The 20263-nt window shown below is 39.9% G+C and overlaps 1 protein-coding gene across 3 annotated transcripts in view; it reads left to right on the forward strand.

Moving 5' to 3' along the window:
• The window catches only part of map3k5 (mitogen-activated protein kinase kinase kinase 5), a 79209-nt gene extending 58993 nt beyond the window's left edge, over window positions 1-20216 (forward strand). For 2 of the 3 annotated variants that reach the window (XM_077551877.1, XM_077551875.1), the window contains 23 exons: window positions 76-188; window positions 1729-1888; window positions 2326-2479; window positions 2626-2733; window positions 3699-3751; window positions 4246-4341; window positions 7071-7152; window positions 7400-7533; window positions 8484-8611; window positions 9920-10056; window positions 10379-10484; window positions 11883-12040; window positions 13405-13582; window positions 13769-13786; window positions 15132-15309; window positions 15378-15546; window positions 15616-15807; window positions 16510-16615; window positions 17732-17966; window positions 18038-18150; window positions 18237-18346; window positions 18426-18502; window positions 19253-20216. In XM_077551877.1, the coding sequence (XP_077408003.1) occupies window positions 76-188; window positions 1729-1888; window positions 2326-2479; window positions 2626-2733; window positions 3699-3751; window positions 4246-4341; window positions 7071-7152; window positions 7400-7533; window positions 8484-8611; window positions 9920-10056; window positions 10379-10484; window positions 11883-12040; window positions 13405-13582; window positions 13769-13786; window positions 15132-15309; window positions 15378-15546; window positions 15616-15807; window positions 16510-16615; window positions 17732-17966; window positions 18038-18150; window positions 18237-18346; window positions 18426-18502; window positions 19253-19313 (2866 nt within the window). In that variant the 3' untranslated portion in view covers window positions 19314-20216. The remainder of the gene's footprint in view (window positions 1-75; window positions 189-1728; window positions 1889-2325; window positions 2480-2625; window positions 2734-3698; window positions 3752-4245; window positions 4342-7070; window positions 7153-7399; window positions 7534-8483; window positions 8612-9919; window positions 10057-10378; window positions 10485-11882; window positions 12041-13404; window positions 13583-13768; window positions 13787-15131; window positions 15310-15377; window positions 15547-15615; window positions 15808-16509; window positions 16616-17731; window positions 17967-18037; window positions 18151-18236; window positions 18347-18425; window positions 18503-19252) is intronic. The other variant, XM_077551876.1, reaches the window with a different exon arrangement.
• Window positions 20217-20263: the final 47 nt, after the last annotated feature.

The raw sequence follows: 20263 nt of genomic DNA on the forward strand, positions 1-20263 counted from the left end.
GATGCTTGAGGATTTAGATGACGCATTTGTTGGACGAAACATGTTTATTAAAGTTATTTGTCCTCGTCTGTTGAGGTTTAAAATGGGCTTTGAGTCGGAGCCGACGCTGCACTCTGGGATCAACTACGCTGTTCTGCTCCTGGCGGCTGGACATCAGTTTGAAACTTCTTTCGAGCTTCGCAAAGTCGGTGAGTAGAATTTGTCTATTTGTGTGGTTTCGGTCTTACTAGCATACACATTTATTTGACAATTTCAGAACTCTTATTTCATTAAAAGTAATATTTGAAAAAAAATAATTGCAATAAAGCTCGTCACTTTTTCCATGATCGTTCCAAAAAAAAGAAAAAGAAAGAAATATGCCGTGATATTTTATTATCAAAGAAAATAAATTTTAACTCTTTGACTGCCAGACGTTTTCAGAAAAGGGATGCCGTGGGTGCCAGCCGATTTAAGCATTTTGACTGATCTTTTGACTGATCTTTCAAGGTCCACAGAAAATTATGTGTTTGGACTATGGAAACACATACTACCAAATGAAAGATTGGACTCTCACCTTTCATCGGAAAAAAAAGTTTGTTTCTACCTTATTCCGTTTTTGAGTAATCAACAATAGAAAATGGTTAGTTTCACCTCTGTTTTGAAACAAACGTCTTTGGCACTCCTCCATAGGATTTTACTAAACGTTATTTAACGTTTTTGGCAGTCAAAGAGTTAATATCCCAATGGACTTAGTGTATCTTTCAAATAAGTATTTACTGCCACCATTTTAGTTAGCATGCTAAAGAAGGTGGCGCTATTGCACCAAAAGAATTTCCCAACCGCCAGAAGATAGTAGAAGAAGTAGTCATGGCGACAAACGTATTGCTAGCTTAGCATGCCGCAACAAGCATTTACTATTCACAACACCAAAAGGCACATTAACCGACCATGAAAATTCTACTTTTGCTTACGTGACACGGGATTCCAGCTACGGGAAGCCATTTTAAACTAAAAAGAAAAACGTTTCTGTTGTTGTGTGACGCAAGATTCTAGTTCAGGGAAGCCATTTTAAACTACAAAGAAAAATGTTTCTGTTTTGAATCCAACCGGAACTCATTCGCTGCCACCAACAATGATTCGAGAACAGGGATTTTGGGTGCCAGTCCGAGCTCTAATTTTAATATGTCGCACCCGAGTATAAGTCATAGCACCAGTCCATCCAACTGTTTAAAAAAAAAAAAGTGTGTTTGTCCTCTGAAAAATATGGTCATATAATTTGTATTTACATTGTTTTTATTTGCTAATTGGATGAGAGAAATTGTGTTCTTTTTATTTCCACTCTCTTATTTTAACGTGCTCCTGTAAAAGAAATGATGATTTGTGTGGGATGGTTCCAGTAGTGGGAACTTTTTTTTTTTTTACATTACCTAGAAAATCTGATGCTCACCAAACTGATATTCTTGTTTATTTAGAGGCTGTGCTTTACTTTCATTGCTGTGACCCGCCTGGCTTTTAAGTGAAGCAAACGGCCGTCATGGCTGGAAAGCTTTAGAGGCGCTCAGGAATGCAAAGAATCAGCCGGCAACTCAAAATTATATTGGCCTCCCTAAAACCTGCGTATGATTTCCCCTTAATCACACTTTTAGTTTGACGCCGCATTCCAACCAATCTGCAAATTTGACCTGCATAGAAGCATTACGTCGTAAAACCTAACACGTGCATTCCTGCAATGACGTCATCTTGTTGCAGGGGTGAAGCTGAGCAGCCTGCTGGGTAAAAAGGGCAGCTTGGACAAGTTGCAGAGTTACTGGGATGTGGGCTTCTTCCTGGGCGCCAGCATCCTGGCCTGTGACAACACCAGGGTCATCCAGGCCTCCGAGAAGCTCTTCAAACTCAAAGCGCCCATCTGGTGAGGAGACGCAAACTTGCAAGACCTTCTGGGTGGAGGACAGCCACACACACACACACACACACACACACACACACACACACACACACACAAAAAAAAAAGTTTTGGCCTCCATCCATCTCCAGCAGGTGTCTGTGATCTGAAATGTGCTCCGCATTCATTTCAAAGAGCTTACTAGCCATCTGCGGCCCGTGTGTGAGCATGTGGCTAATTTAGCATGAAGGAAACATCACAGAAGGCACAAGCGTTGTTTGAACAGGCCCAGCGAACCAAGTCGATTTCAAATCTGCGGGAAACTCTCACCCACCTCTTTCGTAAAGTTAAAGTATCCACCTTAAAAGTGTGGCAAAATTCATCCTTCGCATTTTTGTTTACACATATGCAAACGTCTTTAAAAATAGGTTGGGTAGTTTAGCAGTTTTCTACATTGATTTCAGGTATCTTCGTTCCTTGGTGGAGACCATACTGATCTACCAGCACTTCAAGAAGCCCTGCATGGAACAGCCGGCCCCCAAACTGGAGGTGATGGACTTCTGGATGGACTTTCTCGTAGAGGCCACCAAAAAAGATGTCTCCTCTGTGCGATTTCCTGTGAGTGCAGTTAACCCATCACAATACCGTGAACGAATTCTACATAAAACAAAGGGGCTTTGTTTTTAATAAAAACTAAATTTAAAAAAAGCATGTTAAGTCGGCAATTATGTCATATACAAAACCGGTTTGTATTCTTTCCCCAGGTGTTGATATTGGAGCCTACTAAAGTCTACCAGCCTTCGTATTTGTCCATAAACAAAGACGTGGATGACAACACGGTGTCCATCTGGCACGTCACTCCTGATGACAAGGTCTGCTTTGTTTATATATCCCCCCCCCCCCCAAAAAAAAAAAATTTAATTAAAAAGTACCACTTTATTTTTAACTCATTTGCTCCCAGAAACGTATAAAAACGTTCTATTTTAAATATTGCCATGGTCCCAAGAAAGTATTTATAAGTTTGTTTTTTTATGCTAGAGAATACAGAAGGTTTTGATACAGCTTCTGACATGAAGAGGTCGCTTAAAGCAATGGTAGTTATTACAAAAAAAACGGCTAGCAGGTGGCAGCAGAGTATAAGAGATCAACCAGGGCCATGTTGCAACGAGCTCTTTTCCTCAGTGTTTTAAACAGGTTTGTGAATAGTGATTAAACTTAGCTATATTCCACTGCTAATTGCTGCAAAACGGAAACAGATACAAATACACTTTTTTTTTTCCTGATGAAAGAAGAGACTCTAATCTTTCTTTCGGTAGGTTCCATGTTTTTATAGCAATAGTACACAGTATTCAGTGAGCTTTGCGAAATCAGTCAAAATCCAGTAAGACAGCCGGGAGCGGAGGGGGTTGCTTCAGTCAAAATGGCTGGGAGTGAATGAATTAAGTATATGCCACATGTTCATATTACTGAATTCAATCACTGGTAATTCTCCCCGTCAAGACAAGCAACGATACCCCCCCCCCCCTCCCATAATCCTTGTTTACTACACAAACATCTCACATCAGCTCCCCTTATTCTCATTTCATCCATTTCCCGAAGCTAATGATACAAAATAGCTGCAAATTGGTTTCATTACTTTAAAGACAATCGACCCATTTTTGGATGACGCTACCAATGTTTAACTGCTCTCATGCGGCTGTCAGCAAATTGTGTCCCACGCGGTGATGTAACAAATTGCCCTTTGTGGGATGAATAAAGTTTTCTGTATCTGATTTATTCAGTATGGAAAGCTGCGCTGATGGTGCCTCATTGTTGTATATTATGGTATGTTGTGCAGAACAAGGGGATTCACGAGTGGAACTTCAGCGCCACGTCTGTGCGAGGTGTCAGGTCAGTTGGTATAATTGTATCATTGCGCAATACTTTTAGTGGTATCATGTTTTGGTCCTGGTAAAGTAAAGGGATTATTTTTTCTCATGTACTTTATATATGTACTTAAGATGTGTACGTCTGGCGTTTACCACGATTCTCCGAGGAATTCCATTTCAGCACAGAGAAATGGAGGTCTGGCATGTTGCTAGGGAACGACTCCTTCTCGGAGCCCACTCAGTCTGCAACAAGCCAGTCGGACACAATGGCAGGCTCGCTAACCACATGTAATGCGCATCTACTCGTGTCGGCTCACTTGCGAGCCAGCAAATGAAAGTTTTCATTTAGATGGGGGAAGTGAGATTTGTTTTGTTTTTGACTGTCATTATTCATTTGAATATTGTGCTTTCTACGCAGTGTGTGCAAGCAAACCGGGCTTTCTTGTCAAAGCAGAGATTGGTCACCACGTGACTCGTATCTGCTCTCATGGCCGTATGTCGACTGTCTCTCCTCAGCATCTCCAAGTTTGACGAGCGCAGCGCTTTCCTCTACGTCCTTCACAATGCGGAGGACTTCCAGATTTATTTCTGCACCGAGATGCACTGTAAAAGGTCCGTGCACTTAACTTGTGGAAATCAATATATTGCTTCATTGGAAAGTGTTCCATGACCAAGCTTTGGAACTTACTTGCAACGCAGGTATAATTAATCATCGTTCCCAGATCAGATTGTGCTGGTTAAAATGTATCAATTTAATTAACAAATGGTGTGGTAGTGATGCATAACTGATTTGCATCAGCCATTAACATTGTCAACCCCTGTTCGTCATGGAGAATGTGTTCTAGAACCAACTCGCAATAGCTGAAAATCCATTATATGGAAATTTCATACAAAGAATATTTTTAATATCATTTTTCCTTCCATACTTTTTACACAGTTACATTTATTAAAACACACTTTTTCAGTATTTTTTATTTTTGGCGAAGTGTGCCTACTTCAAGCTTATTTATTTCCATCTTAAATTTAATTTAAAAAACAACAACAATTAAACATGTATATTATTTAAATAATATACATTTTTTAACTGTTTTTTAATTCTTATTTTAACAAAACATTTAATAAAAAATTAAACATTGTATATTATTATATACTTAATATTTAAACAACAAAAAGTTCAACTGAACCATATAATTTCGTCGAACAAGGTTCCACTTGCTTGATGCTAACAGGCTAAGCAAAGTTAGCATACATGTTCTGGTGTTGAACCGTCAAAGAACTTCTAGAACACACAGAGCAGCATATACAAACAATACTCACAGGCATATATTCAATCAGCGATTATTACTGAAGTTATCGTTGGGGCTCTTCTCTGCCTCTTCTTCTTGCTCTTAATCGCACTGCATTTCTACTACTAAAATTACAGTGAAGGCTTGCAACTCTAAATTTTGACTGTTTTTTATTTTAAACTGTAAAAACTATTTTTTTAAAGTCGTTTAAAAATGTGCAATATTGTGGAGGTGCCAATGACGAATAAAATATTTTCTCTAGTTGTCTTTGGAACATCAGTTGATGAAAAAGAGGGATGGGCGATTAGTATCAGGCCCAACGTATGGGTACTTGCGGCGGCGCCCTCTTGTGGCCGTTTTATCTTCACCAACCAGAAATCAATGGACTATATGCCACGAAATAGGCGGGACTTCCGGGTTTTCACCCATCGACTTTATTACCGGTTTGCGACGTGTGGGCCGCGTCCCAGTACTTGCGCTTCCGCCTTTGTGCCCCTCGGTTGCGCGTTCCCGTCGACGGGCGCGAGGGCTGCGAGTGTGTAGTGTCTGTCTCGGCGTCCGAAGCAAACACCAAACGCTGAGCATTCGCGTCAGACTCTTCCGAGCACCAAAATGTGGCACGTGAGCGTCAATGAGTCATGCCTGCTGTTGTCATGGCGCTCTTTGCATAATAGAGCGTAAAGAAGTGACTGTGGGACGAGTCGGCTCGCGCATACGTGTGTGTGTGTCATGTGCGGCCGCAACGCACAGCACACGTGCGGCACCTCCATGCGCGCTACGCGCGGCGGGATGACAACGTGCTAAATCTCAGGTTGTGTGCGGCGAGGGTGTTAAAGGTCGTTATCTCGTGGCTGCGTGTGTGGGAGGTGCGCTTGTAAACATATTGAAACACCGTCTGGATAAAAGCACCAGCCAAATGCTTGATAATAATAGCTGTTTTATCATATGCGGGAAGTTAACAGTTGGAACCAAAATGCAAATCTTGACTTAAATGGAATGAAATGGTGATATGATGTATTTAGAAATAAATCGCTGACTTCAGTTTACAGGGTACAGGGAGTCCTCAACTTGCGAGCACAATGGGTTCCGAGAGGTTGTTTGTAAGTCGAATCACATTTAATTATGTTGCAAAATAAAAAAAAAAATGAAATTTGTACAAAAAACAAACAAATTAAATTATATAGAGTATATATTTTCTATGCAGTACAGAAATTTATTTTAAAATACATTAAATTACATCATCCATCCAGCTACTGAACCACTTTTCGTCACAGTAAATTAAATGGAATTTTTTCACAGTACAGGTAGTCCTCAACTTACGAACACAATGGGTTCCGAGAGGTTGTTTGTAAGTCGGATCACATTAAATTTTGTTTCAAAATAAAATTTTATGAAATTATTATTTTTTTAAATAATAATAATTTAATTTATATATATATATATATTTTTTTATTTTATTTTTTATTTTAATTTTTTTTTACTTAAGAAATTAAACTAATTAAATTATGTACAGTATATATCTTCTATACAGTACATCATTTAAATTAAATTACATCATCCATCCATTATCTGAACCACTTTTTCTCCAAGTAAATTCAATTTTAAAACAATTCGCAGTACATGTAGTCAAGGTTGGGTTGATTGTAAGTTGAATCACGTACAATTTTGTTTCAAAATAAAATTTTATGAAATTATTTAAATTTGTATTTATAATATATTAATAATAATATTATATTTATATTTATATTATTTTTATTTTATTTTTGTAACTTTAAAAATTAAACAAATTTAATTATTTACCGTATATATTTTGTATACAGTACATAATTTAAATTAAAAAGACATTAAATTATTTCATCCATCCATTATCTGAACCACTTTTCCTCACAGTAAATTAAATATTTTTTTTTACACAGTGCAATGCACTAAAAACAAACTAAATATGCAAACTAAATGTACATAGATGGGGGAGAAGTTATTGAGTTGAGTTCATGTGAGGCTGCTGAAGTGGAAGGCATTGTTGGGTGTAACTTAAGCAGGCATGTCTTTTGTCAGGTTCTGCGATCTGGTCAACAGCATCACCGAGGAGGCATGGCGAGGTCCGGACGAGGGAGACTGCGATACTGACGCCTTAGAGGTGAAAAAGACAACACTATTTTTTGCATACTGTTTAGAACAGATTTCCATCACAATTTGCATGGTGAGACTTTGCGCCTGCTGGATTTTGGAAGAACAAAAACAGTGACTGCTGCCTTATTTGCATATATTTAGGACGGTGTTGTGTAAAAAACCCTTACTGATATTAAGAACCGCTGATCTCAAACAAAAAAAATAATGATAATTTTCTTAGTTATTCAATACAGTGTATGAATTTGTCCCTGCAGTACGACTACGAGTATGACGAACACGGCGAGCGGGTGGTTCTGGGAAAAGGCACATTTGGAGTGGTGTACGCTGGCCGAGACCTCAGCAACCAGGTCCGACTGGCCATCAAGGAGATCCCAGAGAGAGACAGCAGGTGAGACATGGACGCTTTAAGTATGACTTCATTTTGGGGCTGGAATTCATTAATTGTGTAACGTTTTCAGGTTACAAACGAGCTGACGTAAACCAATTAAGTTCGTAACGTGAGTTCCCACCGTAATTGATCTTTATCGAAAAAAAAAGCCGCTCTATCTGTCAGTGACACCATTTTGGCCCGTGTCAATGCAACACGTTTCGGAGGATTCTCTGTTTTGGCCACAGACAAAGTCTTTTCTTGTGCATCTCATTTCTGATGATAGTCATTTGGAAGTTTCCCCTCTGAAGTGAAAGTGAGAAGCCCAGATCAAAAATGTGTGTGGTCTGGTGCTTTGTGGCTTAGATTGAGCGCACATGAGAGGCTGCGCTGAGCAAAGAAGTGCAGCAGGCAGACACCCAGACTGAGTGATGACACTGGCACACTGATACACTCACCATATGTCTTGGCGGCACAAAGCGGTGAGAATGTGGCTGAATAATTCAGAGAGGGTGCAACCTGACAGACTTGCTGTGTGGTTTAAAAAAAAGAAAAGAAAAAAACTGCTGCCAGGTTGCCTTTTTTGGGCATGTCACCATGTCAGGTAAAGATTTCTTAAAGTTCAGAAGAGTTAATTGAATAAAAAGTGATAGTGATGCAGAGTTAGGAGTATAGTCATATGGCATGACTCCTTCTTGTGGTTGGCTCCAAGTCAGCCTTTAAATAATTCCGAATCTCCAAAATTGCTTTGCTGAATAGTCGATTTGTCGCGATAATTCTTGTTGGCGTTTGAAAAATGTTTACACGATTTTTTTAATTAGAGCAGGGGTTTAATCCGGCCCGCGAGATGATTTTGTAAAGTAAAAAAAAACCTACCAATATATTTTTTTCTATGCGGCCCCTAAGCTAATGTGAGTTTGACACCCCTGAATTAGAGCATTCTAATGATATGTGTATGTTTTCTTTTCTAGGTACTCACAGCCCCTCCATGAGGAGATCGCCCTCCACAAGCACCTGAAGCACAAGAACATCGTCCAGTACCTCGGTTCCATCAGCGAGAACGGCTTCATCAAGATCTTTATGGAGCAGGTGCCTGGAGGTAAGCGGGCTGCTGACATTATCACAGTTTGCACGTAAAAAAAAAAGTTCTGAGCGTAAGTCAGAGGTGGGTTTAGATGTAAATGTATCCGGGTCATGGCACCAATCGGAAAGTTCTGAGCAAACCATCACCTGGTCCTTCTAGCTTGCTTGCAATATTATATTAACAGTAACTACCAGAAAAACTATCAACTACACAACTGTGAAATGATTCTTCTCATGTTGACTGATTTTTCTGAGTGAACTTGTTAAAATAAATAAATACAAATAAGTCATCATGAGCAGCTAGCTGGATTTGAATGTTTTCCAGTCCTATTTCGTACCCACCAAGTAACTATTTGTGTTTTTAAGATTTGCTCTGTCAGGGAAGATGGTAGTCATTACATAGTCCATTACAACTCCAGTAGTCAGCCAACAAAAGCAAACTCACCTTTTCCATTAGATTCTCACAGTCCTCACAACCAAAGCGGCTATAGAATAACATTTTCACACCCTACTATTTCACTGTTTATTTTTAGGGGCATAAACAGAGGTCATTTGTTTTTTTGCTCCCAGGCCCCACCACAGCTGTGTAACTTACTGTGGCACATTTACAGTAATAAACATTTCTTGGCAAAAAAAAAAAGATCAAGATATAATTGAATGGACATTCAAAGTTCATATTTAGACTTTTACTTGTTAACAGCTTTAAAAATAAAACTACGTCCCCGCTAAAGCTAGACAGACTTAATTCAATGATAACACCTGTTGCTTATTCTTGCACTTTTATTTACCATAGAGACGACTCAAACAAGGTGTAAACTGTAACAAACACATAAAAACAGTTTACATGCTGTTGTAAAATAAAATAAAATGGTGCAATAGAATAAAGTATTGCGACACATTTGTCTGCCATATGATGAACAAGCTAGCATGCTAACGTTCGCGAGCTAACGCGCTAATCGCTAGCTTAAACGTCAATGGCTAGCTCATTGCTAATTGTAAGTAGCATCTCTCTGATACAAACTTACAATTAGCATTATACTGACTTAGATTTGATGTTTAAAAAAAAGAGCAATGCCAACAATACCAACACAACCTGAAAGGTGTCCTGGCTGATTCGTCATTAAAGTAGCTGATTTGAAGGCTCCATGCTAATGATAGAGACACCGCTTCAATTTATTAAGATAATGGAACAGCAACATGATGTTGATGTGATTTTCAAAGTCAAATTATTACATATCCTTGTGCTTTTTTTCCATGGCTAATCGGAACCATGCTAGCTTAGCGTTAAAAGGAATGGACTTATTCTTCTTGCATCTTGTGTTAGGGAGTCTGTCTGCGCTGCTTCGATCCAAATGGGGGCCCCTGAAAAACAATGAGCCCACCATAGGCTTCTACACACGGCAGATCCTGGAGGGACTCAAATACTTGCACGACAATCTGATTGCGCATCGGGATATCAAGGTAACAAATCGTTTAGAGTATATATAAAGTAGATTTATTTGCAAGCAAAGGATGGAGCTTTGAAGCACTTTTTAAATGCAATTATCATATGTGAAAGCAAGAATACAAATTTTACAAGCTTGAAATGTATAGAAAGTTGTTTCTTACCCTTTACTGAGCCATTAGAAAAATACTTAAAAAAAAAAGTGTCACCGCATGTAATTGTTGCATGTTGTGATGCAACTATGCATGTTTTGTCCATTTTTCTTACAATGCCATCACTTTGTGCTGACTCACCAGACTGTGAGTTGTTCTTCTCACTGTGTGTTTTTGAAATCCTCAGGGTGATAACGTGCTAATCAACACCTACAGCGGCGTGCTAAAGATATCCGATTTTGGCACATCAAAGCGCTTGGCTGGGATTAACCCCTGCACTGAGACGTTCACAGGTACACACTGACTCAACGTTGCCAGCTCTGTAAACCCAAATTAAGCATTTCACGTGTGCGGGGATTATGCAAAATGACTAAACAGTTTTATGTGAAACTTGTGCGAAGGAGTAGGCGTGGCGTAAGGATAAATATCCAGATGCACAACCAATCTTAATGTTTTTTTTTTTTTGCTTGAACCATGTTCCACCTGTTTTTTGTATAATCCCACCCACAGACTAAAACAGCACTCCCAACGCCAACCAATAAATACTTGACTTCATTAGTAGAGAAAACTTGTTTCCATTTATGGAAATAAAGCGAGCACAGTTGTGATCCCTGTTGCACTCCAGTCCTGAGTGTGCATTCGTGTGCGGTCTGTGGACAGACGAGGCAGGTTTGCAGCACTCACGGCAGACTTTTTCTCAGCTCGGATTAGAAACAGGGCTGCTCCTTTTTATAGGCGAGGTCCGCTTTAAATGATCCGACGCCTGTTTTTAGCATGACTTGCACTTCTCAGAGGAGTGAATAGCCAGTAAGCTATTATTAGCACAATAAGCGTGTTATTTCTGGAAGTAACCGTTCTTGCTGGAGGCTCCAATAAAAACAGGGCATCAAGTCCACATGATGTCATTTTGCGTATGCTTTGGCTGCAAAAAAAAAGGTTAAAAAAGATGTTATTTTCATAGAGGGGCTGTTTTGATTTGTTTCCAAAAAGTATTTAAGCCAAGCACAACTTAACTTCTTAAACCTTCTTTTGTTGTGTCACAGCTTACAGTAGATATCGAAGAATAGGATCAAATAAAAGCAAATATATGTCGTAAAATACGAGCTTCAATTCTCATGGTACTCTGTGACTCGTATCTGCGGTTGCTAAGGCAGCAGCACGGTGGTCTTGTGGTTAGCACATCTGCCTTACAGTTTTGAGGTTCAAATCAGATGGCATTGGCTCAAACTCACAAATAACCCGAGTAAGAAATAAATGCTGTAGAAAATGGATGGGTGCCATGGCAACCCCAGGGCATCTTTTGATATCCTGAACGCTTCACCCATTAACTCTTTGACTGCCAGACGTTTTCAGAAAAGGGATGCCGTGGGTGCCAGCCGATTTTAAGCATTTTGACTGATCTTTCAAGGTCCATAGAAAATTATGTGTTTGGACTATGGAAACACACATACTACCAAAAAAAGATTGGACTCTCATCTTTCATCAGAAAAAAAAAGTTTGTTTATACCTAATTCCGTTTTTTAGTAATCCACAATAGAAAATGGTTAGTTTCACCTCTGTTTTGAAACAAACGTCTTTTAACGTCTTTGGCACTCCTCCATAGGATTTTACTAAACGTTATTTAACGTTTTTGGCAGTCAAAGAGTTAATATGTTTAATCTGCTTTTTTTTATTATTATTATTATTTTTAGGTACACTACAGTATATGGCTCCGGAGATTATAGATAAGGGTCCTCGTGGGTACGGCAAACCAGCAGACATCTGGTCTCTGGGTTGCACCATCATCGAGATGGCGACTGGGAAACCTCCTTTCTATGAACTCGGGGAACCGCAGGCTGCTATGTTTAAGGTAAGAGACACCAGCGGTATGCAAATCACCAGATTTTGTTGAATAAAAAATAAAAATGTGGAGACAATGCTTGCAATATCTCAACTTTTTAAAAGTTAAGACAATCTGCAATGTTGATATTTTAGCAAAAAACATGAAGTCGGTGCACATAATTTGCTTTCAACGGCCCACATCAAATGATGTGGTGGGCCGGATTTGGCCCCCGTACCTTGAGTTTGACACCAGTGCCCTCGATAACTAACTTATACTGTGAATGCATCATTTTATAATGAATGTCAACAATTATGTTGAATTTTTCATATTGCTAATTTCATGCCTAATAAAATGAAGCGCCAATGATGATTATTTCTAACATCATTTGCATGACGGAATGACAGATATTTGCACATGAAATTTAAGGAGACATAATTTAAAGCTGTCAAGTCCCGAGGCACAAAAACTCGACTAAATATCTTTGATTGACTTCAGTAAATTATTATTTCTGCGTTCGCTTTTAGTGTCAAGAAAAAAATGTCTCACAGAGATATTTATTACCAAACTAATCCTTTTTGAAGAAAAAACATGCCTAATTACAATTTATTTATTTTTTATTTTTTATTTTTATTTTTTTACAATTGATTAATTTTAATAATTAGCCTATATGCCCATCCCTGTAACTGGTATTGAAATGTCTTAATCTTGTAGTTGGGCAGAAATAGTCATCCAAGTCATGAGATCTCACTTTTTTTGGTGTGTTTTTGTGGAAACAAATCATGTGAATTAGCTCATGCCTGTGTCAATAGCAGTGCGCTGTAACATGATCATACCGAAGAGAGAGCATAAACATCATCTCCGTCCGAACTATTGTTGAAACAAACAAACATGACGTGTGGGTGTTTTCCACTCCCCGCTTGCGTGCGTCTTTCTTTGAACACGCTGACGCTTGCCAATTGTATGAATTGTTTCCCCAGTGCCAACATGGAGGCCGGCAAAGTACAGTATAGTTTTTGGAAGGTTGTCTGGAACGCATTATAGCACGCCCCATCTGAGGCCGAAATCACGGAATATTCCATACGTGAATTTGGCTCGTGTTACTCTTGCCGACAGTCTGGCGAAGTCGACAAGAAGATGTTTTTTATTGTCTCATGTAGAATGTGAATATCGAAAGGTACAACCACTCACAAAGACATCAATCATAGTTGAGCTATTTAATTTGCGTCTTGTCTCATCCGTGTGGAATGTCTTACTGCTAACATTCCTCCACAGCAACAAGACATTTTGTTGCCAAGAAAGTCTCGTGCTTGAACTTTGACCGCTATTTATCAGCTGCGTAGCCAACGTTGGGTTCGGGACCGACCCTGTGGGATTTGTGTGCTTGTCTGCAGGTGGGCATGTTTAAGATCCACCCAGAGATCCCCGAGTCCATGTCAGCAGAGGCCAAGGCCTTCATCGTGCGCTGCTTCGAGCCCGACCCGGACCGCCGAGCCACCGCCTTCGATCTGCTCACAGATGAGTTCCTCACCGTCACCAGCCGCAAGAAAAGGAGTAAAAGTAGCTTTGCTGGTGAGGAGTGCACATCTGGATGTTTTTACAGCTTGTCAATCACATGATTTTGAGATGAGTAGAAAAACGTTAGTTGGGCCTTTGTAGATACATGAAAATATTTTTCTTCCAGCCTTTAACTGTAACCATGTACCACTTTGTTCTGTTGAGCACTGACATATATTTTGTCTATTTTTTTCCCCACAGCCCTGTCGCCAGGCACAGGTGAGTGGCTTTGCTTTTTGTACTGGTGTAAGTCTCACAGTTTGACCTAGGGTGGGGTGGCAGCAGGTTCGGTTGGGAGGGCACACGCACATATGTACACACCAAATTCCACAAACGATTATTTTGCTAGTTGACTAGTCACCTAGTAGTCATGATAAGTCACCTAATCGGATCATATGTACTAGTTTGCTAGTCAACTAGTGTTGGGACAGGGGGGACATTGCAGAACAACAAATACAAAACAAAATACCCACAGAGTCATAACTAGTCACCGAGTAGTCACTAATCGGCTCATGTGTACTGTTTCTACTGCTAGACGACTAGTCATCTAGTAGTCAAGCAAGATTAGTTGACTAATTGGATCGTACAGTATGTAAAATTTTGCTAGCCAACTTGTCACGATTTGTCGACTAATCGGATCATATCTACCATTTTGTTCGTTGACTAGTCACCTAGTAGTCACAATTAGTCAAGTAACCAGATCATATGACATGACAATTTTGCTAGTTGACTTGTCACCTAGTAGTCATGATAAGTCACCTAATCGGATCATATGTACTAGTTTGCTAGTCAACTAGTGTTGGGAGAGAGGGGACATTGCAGAACAACAAATACAAAACAAAATACCCACAGAGTCATAACTAGTCACCGAGTAGTCACTAATCGGCTCATTTATACTGGTTCTACTGCTCGACGACTAGTCATGTAGTAGTCAAGCAAGATTAGTTGACTAATTGGATCGTACAGTATGTATAATTTTGCTAGCCAACTTGTCACGATTTGTCGACTAATCGGATCATATCGAGCATTTTGTTAGTCGACTAGTCACCTAGTAGTCACAATTAGTCAAGTAACCAGATCATATGACAATTTTGCTGGTTGACTTGCCACCTAGTAGTCACGATTAGACGACGAATCGGATCATATGTACTATTTTGCTTATCGACTAATCAACTAGTAGTCACGATTAGTTACGTAATCAGATCATATAACCATCTTGCTAGTTGACTAGTCACCTAGTAGTAACGATTAGTCAACTAAATTGATCATATGTACTATTTTGCTTGTCAACTAGTGTTAAGAGAGAAGGGACATTCTAACACAACAAATATAAAACAAAAGACTCACATAACTAGTCTCCTAGTAGTCACAATTAGTCGACCAATCGGATCATATGTGCTATTTTGCTAGTCACCTAGTGCTCAAGCAAGATTGGCCGACTAATCGTGATGTAATATTTTGCTAGTCACCTAGTAGTCAAGATTAGTTGACTAATCGGCTCAAATGTGACTAAATTTGAAAGTGATGCTTCCTCTTAATGTTTAGCGTTCTTCTTCTTCTCCAGAGTACCTGCGCAGCATTTCCCTGCCGGTGCCCGTGGTGGTGGAGGACACCAGCAGCAGCAGCGAGTACGGCTCCGTCTCCCCTGACAACGACCTCCACGCCAACCCCTTCATCTTCAAGCCCAGCGTCAAGTGCTACAGCGAGCGCGATGTCAAGGGGCCCCGCTCGCTTTTCCTCAGGTACGACGAGTCGCCCACAAAAATACCGCTGAATGATTTTTGAAATATCAATTGTTTTGCTCTTTCAGCATTCCGGTTGAGAACTTTGAGGACCACAGCGCCCCTCCATCTCCCGAAGAGAAGGATTCGGGCTTCTTTATGCTGAAGAAAGACAGCGAGAGGCGAGCCACCTTGCACCACATCCTGACCGAGGACCGGGACAAGGTGGTGGCCAACCTGATGGAGGCCATCGCGCAGGTGGGTTCAGGCCATTAAGACGCACGCTTGTAAGATAACACTTGACAACTCAAATCCCTTTCATGGAAGCCGCAGGGCTCGGAGGAAATGAAGATGAAAGCTCAGCACATCTCCACTCTGGTGGTCAGCCTGGCCGACTTCATCCGAGCGGCCGACAGGAAAATCATCGCCCGCACGCTGTCTCAGCTCAAGCTGGAGCTGGACTTTGACAGCACGGCCATTAGCCAGCTGCAGGTCGTACTCTTTGGATTCCAGGATGCTGTAAGTAGTGGTGTCTCGTCTTCGTATCCTCTTCCTTGAACCAGCAGCTCGGAACGTTCCTTTTTAATTGTCATTTGACACGAGCAGGCTTGCCATGTTTCAGCCCAAAGTAATGATTACAAAACCTTTGAGAGAGGCGATAAAAAGGGTAATGTGTCAGGAATAATGGGCTAATAATGAATGGCAAATCTTTCCACGAGAAAGGTCAGTCTGCTTTGCCTTTTATAAATGCAGTACTTTCAATTCATTGACATAAAGCGGTGTTTAAGGGTGATTTGAGTCGGCTGTTATTTAGTGCATGGGCGGATCTTTTAGTGGCCCTTGCAGTCTTCTTTTTTTTCTTCTCATTATTTGCTTTTTATAAATAAAATTTTAAAAAAGTTTGATCACCCCATAGGTGGTGCTCTGACGCCTCCTGGTGGTTTCTTTTAAAACTACAAAGGAAAGATGACTGGTAAAAAGCAGCCCCGGCGTAAAGTACCATTATCACTGTTATTATTTATTTATTAATTATTTTAGTCAACAGCAAGTGGATGAATGAGTTTTTAAAGGTATTAATTTTACGTGAAAAATAATAAAGTTATCAAATTAATTCTGCTCAAAAAATGTACTTTTTACTGCTGAAAATAACTCATTGTGTCAAGTATATCTTTAAAAAAAAAAAATCCCAAATTTAAATGAGTGACCTCTTGATGCTTTTAGGTGAACAAAGTGTTGCGAAACCACAACATCAAGCCTCACTGGATGTTCGCCCTGGACAACATCATTCGAAAAGCAGTTCAGACCGCCATCACCATCTTGGTGCCAGGTAACGACATCGTCTGTTATGCACGACCCCGCTTTAATACACACGTGACAAGACTTAGATAGATGACCAGTGGTTGAAAAAGAAATTCAAGTATCCAGCTCACATGACAAGCCAAAAAAAAAACCTGCCAAAGTGTTCATGTCAACCTTCTGACTGGCAGTTAAGAGACGCATCACAATCCTAACTGTGGTACAACTGGTTGAACTGGTTTGTTGTTTCGGTGACCCACCCACAACCCACACCCCCCCACCACCGTCCCCCTCTGCTGTCCTGTCCCTCAGCTTGCATGAAAGTTGCCATTCATTAGCATACAGGAGATCTATTGTCCGGTTCAGCCTGGTGTGGCGGTTTACAAACGGATTAAGCAGATGGCCTCAGACCACAGTAGTCAAACGAAAGCTATTTAACAATATGTCATCTTTTTTACCAAAAATGTTTTGCTGTAAGTAGCGAAAATCCGCACTCTAAAAAGTTTTGTAATTGCCTATAAATGCCACAAGAGGGTGCATGATAAAACCTATTTTATTCTAAATGAAATTCCTCAACTTAATTCAACATAGTCCAATGAAACGAAGTACAGGGTTTCTGCGAGGCATTAAAAGTCAGTATATGGATTTTCTAAAATACGGACTTAATTTGCATGTACAATTTTAAATACAATTGATGTAACAGTTTATTGTAATAGTTTACATACAAGGTTGTGCAAAAGATTCACTATAATGCAATTTAGCAATAATAAATGCGATTTTTTTTTGTTGTTGTGGGGAGTGGTGTCTAATTTTAATTTTCAATAAATAAAATGTTGCTTCATGTTCCAAATACCAATTGCTCTAAATTTGAAAAAAACATACCGTTCCTGTCGCCAGTGTCCAACATGAAACGCTAATGCCACCTAGTGGCAAAAAAGTTACCTCAACACAAATGTATCGCTCAATGTTTGACACTCCTTTCAACTAAATTTGTGAATATGCGGTTCGCCGTACAGTGCAAGTCCAAATTTGGTGAATGCAGCATTTATAGAAATGAAGTCAAATTTAACATTTAAAAAAAACACATGAAGCCAAGCAGGCCCCGAACGACTGATAATAAAACGACCGCGCGGGCATTTGCGTGCAGAACTCAGGCCTCACTTCAGCCTGGCCTCGGAGAGCGACGCGCCCGACCACGAGGACGCCGACGACGAGGAGACCGGGAGGAGCTCGGCCCGCCGGCCGCCGCCCGTCTCCAGTCAGGACGAAACGGTGGTCACTTCGGGAGTCAGTACGCTCAGCTCCACCGTGTCACGCGACTCCCATAACGCGCAGCATTCCGTCAGCATGGAGCTGGGCAGGATGAAGCTGGAGACCAACAGGTGGCAAACATCAACTCATCGGTTATTTTAGTTCCACTTACTGATATTTTCTCTTAAATGCGTGACATCAGGCTGCTGGAACAGCTGCTGGAAAAGGAGAGAGAATATCAGTCCATCCTTCAACAAGTCCTGGAGGAGAGAGAGCAGGAGATCAGACTACTACGACTGCGATCTCACACCACGGGTAAGTGGAAAGCTCGTTTTCAAAATGCCTTATCTAGCCGTCCATTATGTCAAGATGTCTTTGGTGTCCCTCACTCCAATCTCCAGCGAACGTCTCCGCACCGACGTGTGGTCCACAACCTGGCAAAAAGCGGGACGAGGCAGAGCTGAGCAGCTGGCTGAGGCTTTATGGCGCCGACCAGGACTCCATAGATGCGGTGTGGATCGGATCGGATCTCATCTCATCTCCTCATATTTGTCTTTTGCACTAACTCCATTGATGTTTCCTTGCTTTAGATACTCACTGAGGAATATACGTTGAATGACATCCTCCGCGATGTCACCAGAGACGATCTGAAGAGTCTCAGACTGAGGTAGTGCACAAGTCTCATTTCAGTTCCTTTGAATTTGATGTGAGAAGGCCCTCGATGTTTTATGTGTATCGTTTTTGATATCGGATGACCGTCTAATAACACTGCAAATTTCTGGAGAAATTGCGAGTGAAGGCTGAATAAAAAACATTGACACGCGAAAGGATAGTGAATTGAGCCGAATATGTCGGAAGGATTTGAATGGATGAATTACCGTGTTTTCACCACTAGGCTAGCATTAGCATATGTTTTAGCATGCTACCATATGGTTAACCGTGCGGTATGGGATTTTTTAATAGGTTTTAGTTGAACTAATGAATACACACTCACATGCACACACATACACATACTCACCCACATACAAAATAAAAAAATATATATATATAAAATATATATATGTATATATATGTATATATATTTAAAAAAAAAAAAAAAGCATTTTTATTTATTTATTATTTATTTATTTTTATTTTTTTAAAGGAGAGCAATGATGATGTCAAATCGAATGAACAATACTGAGCTCTCCTGAAAAGAAAAGAAAGAAAAAATAAAAATAAAAAAAAGAGAAATGATGATGACATGTCAAATCGGTAAAATTACCGAATGAACAATACTGAGCTCTCCAGGACAAAAAGAAAAGAGAAAAAGAAAAAAAAAACGTGCGTGTGCTCAATAGTACGGCGCGCCTTATAGTCGTGAAAATAACGGTGCTCACTATGACGGTCTTCCTCTCTGTCTTGGTGTCCCGTGCAGAGGCGGAATTTTGTGTAAACTTTGGAAGGCCATCACGGACCACAGGAACAAACCCACCTGAGGCCTCGAGTGGCGACAGGACACCTCAGTATTCTCCTCAATACCTCAGTATTTGTTTTTTTTTCGAACAAGAGTCTGTGTTTGCAGCTTTTTCCAGCCAGGTTTTTTGTCGGTCGGCTGCTGGGATGGTTTGGAAATTGTCGTTTTGTCAAGTGCCACTATCGCGTTGAGCCGCCTTATGGACGCGTCAGGTATGTTACAACAACGTCGACTTGGAGTTTGATTTGTAAGCCCACAACAATTGTTCCTGTTTTCATATGATGAAATGTTTACATATCTAGAGACTGACTGTAATGTAAGCCTGAGATACAAAAAATACTACATGAAAAGATTTGAGTTTTGCTTATCGACGTCTTTGTTAATGTATTATTGTGGATGCTGCATCCCATCTATCTGTTTTTTTTTATTTATTTGTTTTGCAAATCTGAAAGATGTCAATGCATGCCGTTTTTTTTAGCATTATTAAGACTTCTTGAAATGGCATTTATTTCACAAACAAGTAAATTTCATGGAATACCTTATATGTGGACATGCATACGTGTACAAAATATAACTTGTACTTAATTTTTTTTCACATGTGGACTGGACCGTCTATGCTTGTGTACTATTATTGAAATTTATGTGACAAATCATAGAAGATACTAATTACAACTAAATACTGTATGTGATCTGCTCACTTATTTTTACAATGATTTTTTTTCTCATCTTGCTCGAGATGATATCCTTCAATCTGCTGTTTGTTGCAAGGAAAATATCAAATGTAAACAAATTTTATATTTGCATACAAGACTGCTGACAGTTATTTTAAAACTATCAGAAATGGGAGTTGTGTCCATGTCGTTTCATATTTAATGTATCTCAAGATGTGTGTTATATTGTTTAAATAAAATGTGTCTTTATGGAATTAGATTTCATTTGGAATATGCACACAGTTATGTTAAAACCGGATTG

Source organism: Vanacampus margaritifer, chromosome 19 (genome assembly GCF_051991255.1).
Source record: "Vanacampus margaritifer isolate UIUO_Vmar chromosome 19, RoL_Vmar_1.0, whole genome shotgun sequence".
Lineage (NCBI taxonomy): Eukaryota > Metazoa > Chordata > Actinopteri > Syngnathiformes > Syngnathidae > Vanacampus > Vanacampus margaritifer.